At 36.7% G+C, this 14,063-nt stretch overlaps 1 protein-coding gene and 1 pseudogene across 1 annotated transcript in view; both read left to right on the plus strand.

Annotated features, from left to right (window-relative positions):
* KIAA0586 (KIAA0586 ortholog) overlaps positions 1–14,063 on the plus strand; it is a 128,801-nt gene that overhangs the window by 32,788 nt on the left and 81,950 nt on the right. The window contains 7 exon segments of the mRNA XM_011961983.1: positions 2,516–2,648; positions 3,425–3,645; positions 4,125–4,197; positions 5,492–5,719; positions 6,630–6,804; positions 11,483–11,677; positions 13,392–13,579. Of these exon segments, the coding sequence (XP_011817373.1) occupies positions 2,516–2,648; positions 3,425–3,645; positions 4,125–4,197; positions 5,492–5,719; positions 6,630–6,804; positions 11,483–11,677; positions 13,392–13,579 (1,213 nt within the window).
* On the plus strand, positions 9,577–9,807 carry LOC105526026 (annotated as a pseudogene).

A 14,063-nucleotide genomic window follows, 5' to 3' on the forward strand; every position in this document is an offset into this window, starting at 1 on the left:
GGCCTCCCAAAGTGCTGGGATTATAGGCTTGAGCCACCGCACCCGGCCTACTATTATTTTTTGAGTTATTTTCTTAGTGGTCACTCTAGGAATTACAATTAACATGTTAACTTAAAGCAATCTAATTTGGATTAATAGTGATTTAATTTCAGTGTTATTCAGAAACTTTGCTCCAGTAAAGCCTCGTTCCCTCCCCTTTTCTTTCTTGTATTATTATCATACAGATTACATCTTTATACATTATAAGCTCATCTATGTAGTCTGATAATTATTACTTGATGCAGCTGTCTTTTAAATCGGATAGGAAAAGAAAAGAGATACCAACAAAAATATGTATACTAGCTTTTATATTCACCTGTATAGTTCATCTTTACCAGTACTCTATTTCTTCATATGGATTCAGGTTAGCCTGGTGTCCTTTTATTCCATCCTGAAGGACTCCTGATATTTCTTATAGGGTAGGTCTGTTAGCAGTGAATTGTCTCAGTTTTTGTTTATCTGGTATTGTCTTAATTTCTTTTTCACTTTTTTTTGTTGTTTAAACAGACATTTGGTTTCTCATAGTTGTGGAAGCTGGAAGTTCAAGATCAAGGTGCTAGCTGAGTTGGTTTCTTTTGAGGCCTTTCTTCTTGACTTGCAGGTGGCCTCCCTCTTGCTGTCTCTTCACATGGTCATCCCTCTCTGCACACACACCCCTGGTGTCCCCTCCTTCACTTTTGAAGGATAGTTTTGCTACATGTAGAATTTTTGGTAGATGTCCTTTTTCTTTCAGCATTTTGAATATGTCACGTGACTGCCTTCTGGACTCTATGGTTTCTGATGAGGAGTTGTATGTTGGTGTGCTTGATGGTGTCCCACAGGTCTCTAAGACTGTTAATTTTTCTTCATCCATTTTTCTTTCCATTTCTCAGACTGGATAATCTCAATTAGCCTGTCTTAAAGTTTGTTGATTCTTTCTTCTGCCAACTCAAATATGGTGTTGAGCCCCTCTAGTGAATTATATATTTTGGTTATTATATTTTTCAACTGCAGAATTTCTGTTTGTCTTTTAAAAAATATTTTCTGTGTCTTTATTGATCATTCTATATTTGGCAAGACTTCATTCTTATACTTTCTTTTAATTTTAAAACTGGTTTCCTTTAGTAATAGCTGATTTATAGTCTTTGCCTAGTAAGTCTAATATCTGGGATTCCTCAACAGCGGTTTCTTTTGCCTGTGCTTTTTTCTGTGTTTGGGCTTTACTTTCCTGTTTCTTTGTATGTCTCATAAATTTTTGTTGAAAACTGGGCATTTTAAATAATACAGTGTGGCAGCTCTGGAAATTAGATTCTTTCACCTCCCAGAGTTTATTGTTGTTGCTGTTTGTTTAGTGACTTTCCTGGACTAATTCTGTGAAGTCTGTGTTCTTTGTCATGTGCTCCCACCGAAGTCTCTGTTTTGTTAGCTTAGTCTGCTAATGATTGGAAAGAGATTTCCTTAACTGCCTTGAACTGATAACTCTCCCTCTCTTTGCCATGGTGTGTGTGTGTGTGTGTATATGCATGCACGCACGTGTGCGCACACACATGTACTAGAGCATGCCTCCAGTGCCTGGCAGATTATGAATCTGTTTTAGCCTTTCACTTCCTACTTGCACAGAGCCTCAAGGTCAGCCAGAAGTGAGTGATTAGGAACTTCCCAGGTCTCTCTTGGACATGTACATAGCCCTGTATGTGGATTAGAAGGCATGACTTCCTAGCAATATGTTGGAGCTTTTCAAAACTCCACTATGGACATCTTATTACCTAGATTTTTAACATCTGTTGACCACAGTCTTGTTTGCCCCAACTAGTATCACTACCTCAGGCTGCTGAGATGTTAAACAGTTGCCACTGTTTTTGAAAAATGCCCTGGGGATACTTTCTCACTGCCCTAAAGTTGAGTCAGGTCAAATAAAGACAAATACTATGAATGAGACTTTTAGGAGAGCTTGAAACCATTCTATTGTCTTTAGTGGTTGTGAGGCTGTTGGTTTTCAAGGCCATCACAGAGTTGGGAATAGGGTCCTGAAGATGAGGCAAGTTAAAAAAATTCCATAAAACTTGCTCTTCTTGCCTAGAGTCAGCCATTTTTCTTGAATAAATGCTCCTCAGGTTCTTGCAAGTGTTTAATTTCCAGAGGTTAGAAAAACTTGATTTCAATGATTTTTGCTAGGGTTCTCATTGTGCTTATGGAGAAGCAGATTTTCAGAAGTTCTTCACCAATCTGGAAGTGCTTCTGGATGTTAGATTCTTGAAAGCATAACTTTTTCCTGTTCCTTTTCTGCTATGTCTAAACTTTTCTGGTTAGATCATTTTGTCTCTTGTGATTTTCTGTTTCGTTTGTTTAATCATGTAACTGATTAATTCCATGGTTCAATTTTTTAATAGGATACCATTTAGTAATCGATAGCTAAGACTGTATCAAAGATTTGTGTAATGAAATGTTTACTGAATTTACAACAATTTAGGAAACTTTTAAAAAAAATCTTCTATAGCGTTGAAACTCTACCTTCTCAAAGATTTCCTTCCTGTGAAGAGCTAGGAACAACTAAAGTGACTCTGCAGAAGTCTGATGATGTTCTTCATGACCTTGGCCAAAAGGAGAAAGAAACAAATAGCATGGTCCAGGTAAAATGGGAATGGTCTTAAAATTGATGATTAGTTAAGTTAAAAATTATAAAGGAATAAAAAAGTTATAAAGATAGAAATTAGGAGGAAGGATGAAGAAAAAGCACTGAAAAAGACATTGTCAGCCGTGTCTGTTCCATTTATAAAGTATTTCCAGAGGCCTTCACCAAGTGATTTCTGCTTATCACTCCTCGACCAGGACTGAGTCATATAGCCACCTCTGGCTTCCCAGCTTCTATTGGAAAGGGAGGAAGGGGAAAAGAGACCTGTGAATGAATGGACATCATTTATCCAATCCACAATATCTGCCCTACCTTCCATACATAAAGAGCCAACTCTGTTGCCCAGACTGGAGTGCAATGGTGCGATATCGGATCACTGCAACCTCCACCTCCCGGGTTCAAGCACTTCTTCTGCCTCAGCCTCCTGAGCAGCTGGGATTACAAGCGTGTGCCACCACATCTGGCTAATTTTTGTGTTTTTAGTAGAGACAGGGTTTTACCATGTTGGCCAGGCTGGTCTCAAACTCCTGACCTCAGGTGATCCACCCGACTTGGCCTTCCAAAAGTGTTGGGATTATAGGCATGAGCCACCATGCCTGGCCCATATTAGTATTTCTAAATGGCGGAAAAACACTTTGATTGCCAAGTATTCTTTTGTAAGAGTCCTTAGTATATATTGGTATAATGTATGGCCTCAACAATAGTGATAGCTGTTGTTTTGATTAAAGGAATCAATGTGAGTTTAGTAACTTTCTGGTCTTTTTTTCTTTTAAGCCAAAAGAATCTCTGAGTATGTTGAAGCTTCCAGATCTTCCACAGAATTCTGTTAAGCTTCACACAACCAATACAACACGATCTGTATTGAAAGATGCTGAGAAGATTTTGAGAGGAGTACAAAACAATAAAAAAGTACTTGAAGAAAACCTGGAAGCTATTATTCGTGCAAAAGATGGAGCTGCCATGTATTCGCTTATCAATGCTTTATCTACCAACAGGTAAGAGGATGTTGGCAGCCAAGGCTATTTATGAGTCTGCCAGTTCTGCTTTCTTCACAATTTTTTTCTAAGCACTTTATTTTCCTTAATATGTTTTAATATTTTTAAAAGTTTCTTTATTGCCTTTGAAGATGTGGAACTTATTATAAAGTTGGAATTTGGATATATATGGTGGTACTACTTTTTTCTGGTGGAAATTTTTCTTTTAATTTTTTCTTTCTTTGGTACATATCTTCTTGGGTCCACATGTGCTTTTCAAACATTTATCCTTCAAATGTTTGATGAAAACTAATACCATTGGTTTTTCCTTTTCAGATGAAGGATATTCGGCCCCCATCCTACTATCCTAATATCCTTTCCTTTTCAGATGAAGGATATTAGGATAGCAGGTTCACAACTACATAAGAGTTAGATCTGATCCAAGTCCTGCTCAGGACAGTAAGTGCTAATTTAAGAAAATTCCTTTTTCTCTTTCGTAGAGAGATGTCAGAGAAAATTAGGATCAGAAAGACAGTGGATGAATGGATTAAAACTATTTCTGCGGAAATTCAGGTATGTCTTGGAAAAAAACTGAAAATTAAGTGAATTCTCAGAAGATAATATTGATTCCAATTTATAGGCATTACATTTGTTCTCAAAATATTTCTTATATAAAAATCTACTTATTTTTAATTTCACTGTCACTCTTTATATTTACTTAGTAATAAGTTTAGCTTTGTTTAACAAGTACATTATCTCCAATTATATTCTGGCTCTTATTTGGCAAATTGTTGGACAAAAACTAAAACGTGAATAATCTGAAAGAAAATTTAGCAAAAGTGTTTGGAAAAAGAACTATACTTTCAAAGATATTTGAAAACAACAGATTTAGAAGCATTGGCCTGGCAAAGTAAAAATACCAGAGTAATGCAAAGAGAAAAAAAACAACTAGATTTACTAAGTTTATAGAAGTCAGTACCAGATGGAAAAACAGCCTCTTTCTCACATCCACAATGGGCATGGTACATCTTCAAACATCCGCATTGAAAAAGTCTGGGAGTTATCTTTCTTAGAGGGTCCATAATATAAAGGAAATTTAAAATTTTTTTATATTTGAGTGAGCAGAACTAGACAGGCTAAGCTGTTATTTTGTCCTGGGGTGCAAGGTGTGTTTTTGTGACTGTAGATGTGCTTATATGCTACTTACAACGGTAACAAGGTGAAGTATCAGTACTGTTTCCACAGCAATAAACAAAGAAATATATTTTAAAACTTTGTTGTTTAAAAATATCTATTTCTAATGAACTTACAAAAAATTTATTTTAGGTACTTTGTGGTACACACAAAAAAGTTGAACTAAGAGTCAGAAGATTTGGAGTCTAGTTTGCGCTCTACAGCTAACTGGCAGTGTATCTTACTCTTTCGCCACGAATCCCATGTAAAATGTATTTGTTTAAACTTTCACATAATTTTAATTTATATTTATCTCAGAGTTTTGTTACAAAATTGTTTGCCTTTTTTGAAACGTATTTTTAATTTTTTAAACTGTTAGCAAAATTCATATGGTTCAATCATCAAAAAGTGTAAAAAGGTTTGTCATGCAAAGTTGTCCTCCTACCCCTGCAACCCTTCTATTATTTCTATTCCTTGCTCCGAAAGATACTAGTATTTTTAGGGTTTTGTTTATTTTTCCAGAGAATTTTTATTTTTTATATATCCAATAAAGCCAATATCCTTTATTTTTAATGCATTTAAAACTGCTAAACTGTATTTATATAACAGCAAAAAATAAATTCTAATAGTTTCTGATGTGAAAGCTTTACTATTTGTATATATTTTAAGTAATTTTAACTTTGGTTATGTTAAGGATGAACTGTCAAGAACAGATTATGAACAAAAAAGGTTTGATCAGAAGAATCAGAGAACCAAGAAAGGTCAGAATATGGCTAAAGATATTAGAACCAACACACAAGATAAAACTGTAAACAAATCTGTAATTCCAAGAAAACATTCTCAAAAGCAAATAGAAGAGCATTTTAGAAATCTACCTGTGAGGGGCATGCCTGCTTCAAGTTTACAGAAAGAGAGAAAGGAAGTAAGATCCTAATCTATTCTTTTAACATAATTGTTGTGTTATAATTGATCATTTCCTTTAAGAGATAATGAAGCGAATGTTAAAGATGTTTTAAAAACATGAAGGACTATACAAATGTAAGTATCTTTACACTATTGATATTTAGGGTTTTGGATTTGTAATGTGAAAAGCACTGAACAAAATAGATACTTCCTTTCTTCTGAGATCTCACACCCTGACATCATCATTTTGTAGTTATAGCAAGTATAAAGGTATCTCTAGATATCATCTAGTCCAAAAACTAGATTCTCTAGTTTATGGTACCCAAAATTGTGTTTCATTTGTGTGTGTGTGTGTGTATAGTTTATTTTTCAGTTTAACAAATGCATGTTTAGTGCCTAGTATATGCAAGGCATGGTACTAGATGGTACGGAGGAAATTTTTTTGACTGCCCTAAGCTATAAGTTTCTAAGTGCCAAACATGGATTGTTGAGCAGATCAGTAAAGCATCTAATTCAATGCTTGGTACTTAGTAGATGCTCAGTAAATGCTACATTTCTGTGACATTTAGATTATGGTTGAAGGTGGATTCAGAAATACATAAAATTATTTAAAGGTTAAGATTACTGTATTTTTATTGTACTGGAGTAAATATGTAAAATGTGTTTAAATATTTCTTGTTGGTGCTGAAAATATACTTAGTAATGTAAAAATTTTCATGTTTCTTAGGTGGATGATTTTTGTATTTAAAGCTTTTCAAACTAATGCTTGAAACCTGCATCTAGAATTTAAGGGCTGTTTAAAATAGAGATTATGTTTGACCTAATCATTCTTATTATAATACTTAAGCTAGCAAAAGGAGGCTTTAGAAAAATGAGATAAGTGTTTGATGACTATTTTCATGGTGAGTTGAATAACTTTGTACACATAGGGGCTTTTGAAAGCAACCACAGTAATACAAGATGAAGATTATATGTTACAAGTCTATGGAAAGCCAGTTTATCAGGGCCATCGAAGCACTCTTAAAAAAGGACCATATCTCAGATTTAATTCTCCATCTCCTAAGTCCAAACCACAGAGACCAAAAGTAATAGAACGAGTTAAAGGTAAGGAATCTCATTTTTTATGTTTAATCTCATTTCTTAATAGTATCAGTTTAATATATAAAGTTTCTTTTCATTTTTTATATTTATAGCTTATACTTGCTGTTCAAATTATATAATGCTTGGGGATGGAAAAATAGTTCCTCTTTGGAGAGGTGGGAAGAAATACACCAACATTTAAAAATCAGACACAACATAGGTATAATTGGGAAGAAATTTAGAATTAAATGGCATCTTCAGATAAAGCATCATAAAATTTTTATTTAGGAGAAAATGATTTTTTTTTCTTTTTTAAAGACAGGGTCTCACTCTGTCCCCCAGGCTGGAGTGCAGTGACACAATCATGGTTCACTGCAGCCTCAACCTACTGAACTCAAGCGATCCTCCCTCCTCAGCCTCCCAAGTAGCTGGGATGACAGACACACACTACCACGCCTGGCTAATTTTTTTGTATTTTTTGTAGAGACAGGGTTTTGCCACATTGCCCGGGCTGGGTGATGGTGAATCTTGAGCATCTAAATTATAATCTAGGAAAGGAGACATTTCCCCAAAGACCTTGGTCCATTATGAACAGAAAGATCAGCCATATACTGTTTGTTATTTATAAAAGTGTTAATGAGCATTTTTGCAGTTTTGTTTGTTTTCAAAGAAACTTAGGTAGAAAGGTTTGCTTTTGTGTACATCTGAAAACATCTTCATTTATCACTGTGTGTTTTGAGTCACATCTACTGTTTCACTGGTACTGTATATTTAAATACAACTCTTGGTTATATACTAAGTCTGTTGACTTTGGTTATGTATTGTAGTTTCTCAGCTTCTACTTAGCAATCAGTAAGCTAAAGCTGACAATATGTGATAACTAGTAGATACAAACCCATTTTCCTCTCTTATCCTTTCTAGAAGTTGGAGCTCTGGTGGTTACTTTGGTTCCCTTTCCTTTCTAAAGGTTATGCGATCATATAGAGTGTCAGTTTATATAGAAATTTTACTAATTTAAAATAGAAAGCATATAGCTTATGGGTGATATTTATCCTAATGGATGATATTTACCCTACAGTTTTCTCTTTAGTGTAGCTTTGCTTTTTTTTTTTTTTTTTGGATGGAGTCTTGCTCTGTCATCTGGGCTGGAGTACAGTGGCACGATCTTGGCTCACTGCAACCTCCACCTCCTAGGTTCAGATGATTCTCTTGCCTCAGCCTCCCGAGTAGCTGGGGTTACAGGCATGTGCCATGACGCCCAGCAAATTTTTTTTTGTATTTTTATTAGAGACAGGATTTCGCCATGTTGGCCAGGCTGGTCTTGAACTCCTGACCTCAGGTGATCCACCTGCCTCAGCCTCCCAGAGTGCTGGGATTACAGGAGTGAGCCACCATGCCCGGCCTAGTGTAGCTTTGCTATTAATTTATATGTGGGGTTTTGAAAGTTTTTGCAAAAAATAATTTGAGATTTTAAAATGCTTTCAAATCCAAAAATAACTTTATTCAGTAACCCTTTTAATGATCAGAAGTGATTGAGTGCCTGTATTAGTTCATTTTCACACTGCTATAAAGAATTACCTGAGACTGGGTAATTTATAAAGACAAGAAGGTGGAATTGACTCACAGTTCCACATCTCTGGGGAGGCCTCAGGAAACTTATAGTAATGGCAAAGGAAAGCAAGGCACATCTTACATGGCAGCAGGGGAGAGGGAGCAAAGGAAGCCATGCCCTTTTAAACTATCAGATCTCATGATAACTCACTCACTATCACAAGAACAAATTAGGGGAAACTGCCCCCATGATCCAGTCGTCTCCCACCATGTCTCTCCCGTGACACATGGGGATCAATTTGAGATGAGATTTGGGTAGGGACACAGAGCCAAGCCATATCAGAACCTAGGGACTTATGCTCATCCTAGGGCCTCAGTACCTGCTATTTCCTCCATCTGGAGAGCTCTTTGTTCAGGCACTTGCATGGTTCTCGCTCTCAGTTCTTCCGTCTCTGCTCTTAGATGATAGCTCCTTGGAGAGCTCTACCCTGACCATTCTATTCTAAGAATTATCTTCTGTTCCTCTTTATCTCCTCATCCTGCCATATTGTTCTTCATAGCACTTCGCACTTCCTGTGTTATATTTTTATTTGTTTGATTTATTATTTATTTTATTTATTTGTCACTACTAGACTATAAGCTCTATGAGTACAGTTGGTTTAGTCACTTCTGTATTCCTTGTGCCTGAAACAATGTTTAACACATATTAGATGCTGAACAAACATTTTAAATAAACACTCAAGAAAAATATTCATTCAATAGAATAAATGAGTATCAGAGAACAAGATGAAAGAATATAGACATGGTATGACAATTTTTCTTCCTGGGATCATAAACAAAAGGAAACTATATTTAAAAGTCTGGGTGTGTAGGTTGGGCACAGTGGCTCATGCCTGTGTTCCCAGCACTTTGGGAGGCTGAGGCAGGAAGATTGCTTGAGACCCGGTGTTCAAGACCAGCCTCAGCAACAGAGCTAGATCCTATCTCTACAATAAATTAAAAAAATTAGTTGGGCATGCCTGTAGTCCCAGCTACTTGGGAGGCTAAGGTGGGAGGATCGCTTCAGCACTTGAGCTTAGGAGTTCAAGTCTGCAGTGAGCTAAGATAGTGTCACTGCACTCCAGCCTGGGCAACTGAGCAAGACCCTGTCTCTAAAAAAAAATTAGATACATAAAAACACCCACATGTGAAGTGGAAGCATAGATGACGGTCTGAGACATCACCACCAACCTGGGCACTGGGGAGATGGCAAAGACTGACCCCAAGACCTTGCAGGACCTCACCTTGGTGGTGTAGACACCCCTGCAGCAGACGCAAGATAAATTTCAGACTATGTCTGACCAGATCATTGGGAGAATTGATGATATGAGTAGTCACATTGATGATCTGGAGAAGAACATCACAGACCCCATGACACAGGCTGGGGTGGAAGAACTGGAAGGTAAAAACAAGATACCTGCCACACACAAGAGTTGAGAGTTGCTAATAATTTATAATGGAATCTGGAATATCATTTTTCTGAGCCAAGAGAAGATTGAATGACTTTTTTCAGCTAACTACTGTGTGTAGACAGGTTTTATATTATAAAGCGTACATTCTTATCACATACTATATAGTCAGTTTATAGAGCAGTTTACCCACCACTTTCTTGAACATGGTATCTTCACATCTTGGACCTTGGTCAGTTGTGCTATTAATTATTAAACACTAAAACTTTGGCAGTTCCTGCATTTAAAAAAAAAAAAAAAAAGCACCCACATGTTAAAAGTAAAAATGTAATGTTAGGAAATTATTTAGAAAATATTTTAGCCTCTTTTCCTTTGCCCTTTTACTTTATTCTTTATTTTGTGTGTGTGCGTGTGTGTGTGTGTGTGTGTTCCATAGACATTTATCCACTTCTCCAAAGAGAAATAAAATCAAATTTTTATTTTTTTTAAGATTTAGGATATAATGGCTATATGTGTATGTATACATCATAGGAACAGAAAAAAATGTACAGTAGTCCCCCTTATTCATGGGGGATATGTTCCAATACCCTCAATGGATGCCTAAAACTGTGGATAGTACCAAGCTCTAACATGTACTATGTTCTTTTAATCTGACAACTGAGATGGCAACTAAGTTATGAATGGGCAGGTAGTGTCTACAGTGTAGAGACCCTGGACGAAGGGATGATTCATGTCCTGGGCAGGATGGAGCAGGATGACATGAGATTTTATCATGCTACTCAGAACAGCGTACACTGTAAAACTTATGACTTAGCCAGGCGTAGTGGCGCGGGCTACTCGGGAGGCTAGGGCGGCAGGATCACTTGAGCCTGGGAGGCAGAGGTTGCATTGAGCTGAGATCACACCACTGCACTTCAGCCTGGGTGGAGTGAGACTCCATCTAAAAAATAAATAAATAATTTTTAAAAACTTATGAATTGTTTATTTCTCGAATTTTCCATTTAATATTTTCCAGCCAGGGTTGACCCTGGGTAACTGAGACAGGGAAAGAGAAACCACAGATAAGGAGAGACTACTGTATAATGATATTAGTAAGGTTTAAGTAAGTATAGAATCCGATTATCTGTACGTATTTTAAAAGGATAAAAGCTGGTTATTCAGAATTATGTTGTGTGTAAAGGTGTAATGAGAAAATGAAAATCATCAATTCCAAAAATGATCGTTAACTTTTTCATACCTATGAAAAAAAATTTAAAGAATTCAAATGTCGTTGGAATATTCTTCAGAATGTTTAAAATTTTTTTCTAGTTGTTGTATCTATTTTGTCATAGTAGCTGTACCAGTTGTATATCTATTCAGGGGCTGGCAACTGTGGCCTACACGTTAACTGCCTGTTTTTATAAAGTTTCATTTGCCTCTAACTGTGTTCATTCATGTATATGTTGTCCATGGCTTCTTTCATGATACAACAGCAGAACTGAGTCATTACAGCTGAGATCACGTGGCTTGCCAGACAGATATTTACTATCTGGCCATTTAAGAAGTTTGCCACCTCTAGTCTATATATTACTTCTGTTTTGGGGCCTTGTAACCTTATATATGGAATTAAGATTTTTCTGTGAAGAGCTGTTTTATTTCTAGGTGTCTGGATAGTAGATATTCTAACAATATTTTAAAATATCTGCCATTGGTGATTATTTTAGGCACTAAGGTAAAGTCAATAAGAACACAGACTGACTCCTATGCAACAAAACCTATGAAGATAGATTCTAAAATGAAACATTCCATTCCTATGTTACCTCATGGCGATCAGCAGTATTTGTTCAGCCCAAGTAGAGAAATGCCTACTTTTTCAGGTACACTGGAAGGTCATCTGATTCCTATGGCAATTCTTTTAGGTAAGAATCAACAAAATATGTGGGATGAATTTTATTTTATTTATTTATTTATTTGTTTATTTGTTTGTTTATTTATTAGAGACGGGGTTTCGCTATGTGGCTCAGGCTGCTCTGGAACTCCTGGACTCAAGCAATCTGCCCACCTCAGCCTCTCAAAGTGCTGGGATTACAGGCCTGAGCCACCATGCCCAGCCAGTGAATTTTAAATTCTTATCAGCAGTAGCAGAACTTACAAAATGGTACTAATATGATAGTCGTCTACCTTTTCCTGTAAATGTTATTTGTTTTTTGGGAGGGCCTCAGAATATGTTTTATGCTGTGTAATAGCAATCTCTGAAATGATGGGTTCCTGCTATAGTTTCACCAACAGGAAAAATTCTTTTGGTGTGTTATAGTATATTATTGTAGATGAAATGAAATTTTAAACAATGTTTTGGCTGGGCACAGTGGCTCATGCCTTTAATCACAGTATTTTGGGAAGCCGAGATGGGAGGACTGCCTGAGACCTGGAGTTTGAGACCAGCCCGGTCAACATAGCAAGTACCTTGTCTCAAAAAAAAAAAAAAAAAATAGCTGGGCTTGGTGGCTCACGCCTGTAATTCCCATCTACTCTGGAGGCTGAAGCAAGGGAATCCCTTCAGCCCAGGAGTTTGAGGCTGCAGTGAGTGATGATTATGCCACCGTACTCCAGCCTGGACAACAGAGCAAGACCCTGTCTCTTAAAAAAAAGGTTAAATATGTCATGGACATTCATAATAATTCAAGAAGTTTGATTGTCTTGTTAATATCATTATGTCTTTGGGGAAGTATTAAGGTACTTTTTTGGGTACTTTTGAACTAGGCTATCATAAGTGAAAGCTGTGTGGGTGTGTAATCTAAGCCAATAGTTGTTTATTTGCTTACTTGCCTTCTCTCTGAGTCATCATGTTAAAAATTGAACAGATCATTTTTGTCCTCACACCAGCTCTTCAAGTCTAATTAGCTCTTTTTCCCCTTTAGTGTTATTGCCGTTCTTTTGCTTTGATTAACAATAAGTATGAATATTTTTTAACATAAGAGAATTTTTTATTTTTGATATTATGGGTTAATGGCATGTCAACATAATAGCTCTCTGTTTAAACATATCTTCTAGTAATAAAATAGCTAACACTTTTAAAGTCCTTACTATGTGCTAGGTACAGTTCTGAGCATTTTACGTATATTCTTTCATTTAATCCACCCTATAAAGCACATGGTAATATACAAATTGTATACCTAAGGAAACTGAAGCACAAAAGGGTTACATACTTTGTCAAAGGCCACACAGCTAGAGTGGTGCCAGGATTCAAACCCAGGCAGAGACAGTCTGGCTTTATAGTCTGTGTTTTCAACAAGTACACTGTACTACCCCTCTTTACTTTGATATGTACAAAACAAATGGGACTTTGGAAGTGAAAGTTGTTGACATTTTAAATGTGGATAATATTAATAGCTTTCTATTAGCCTTTATTTTGAGGGTTAAATTAGATAGTGAAGTGTTTAGTACGTATAAATGCCTAATAAAAGTCACTGGGTATGGTGAGTATGTCGACAATGCTGATGATGGAGGGAGAGGTGATTGTCAGATAGGGCTTTTTTAAATATGAGAATATAGCCATTAAGATCCAGCTGGTGTATTAGACTTTTCCCTTTTTTACTGAACTAGTTGACTTATTTTTTCCCCTAAACTTCTTAGGACAAACCCAAAGTAATAGTGATACCATGCCACCTGCTGGAGTGATTGTCAGCAAGCCACACCCTGTAACTGTGACTACTTCTATTCCTCCATCATCTCGAAAAGTAGAAACTGGAGTAAAGAAACCTAACATAGCTGTTGTAGAAATGAAGTCAGAAAAAAAGGATCCTCCTCAGCTTACTGTACAGGTATGCCAGGGTGCATGAGTAGAAAATTTTAAGGAAGAAAAAATTTTTTTACTTAACGTTAGTACAGAAATCCATTATATTGCTTCATGAAAATACTGTTTTTTATCATGGCTCCTTTTATTTTAAAATTTATTTTTATTTTTTAGACAGAGTTTCACTCTTGTCACCCAGGCTGGAGGGCAATGGTGCAGTCTCGGCTCACTGCAACCTCCGCCTCCCGGGTTCAAGCGATTCTCCTGCCTCAGCCTCCCAAGTAGCTGGGATTACAGGCACCTGCCACCACGCCGGCTAATTTTTTTGTATTTTTTTTCTGTAGAGACGTGGTTTCACAGGTTGGCCAGGCTTGTCTCAAACTCCTGACCTCAGGTGACCCACCTGCCTTGGCCTCCCAAAGTGCTGGGATTACAGACATGAGCCACTGTGCCCAGCCAGCTCTGTTATTTTTTAAACTGTAATATTAGTGTGATGTTTCTATCCTGTTTTG

The sequence above is a fragment of the Colobus angolensis genome, unplaced genomic scaffold (assembly GCF_000951035.1).
Source record: "Colobus angolensis palliatus isolate OR3802 unplaced genomic scaffold, Cang.pa_1.0 Scaffold57, whole genome shotgun sequence".
Taxonomy (NCBI): Eukaryota; Metazoa; Chordata; class Mammalia; order Primates; family Cercopithecidae; genus Colobus; species Colobus angolensis.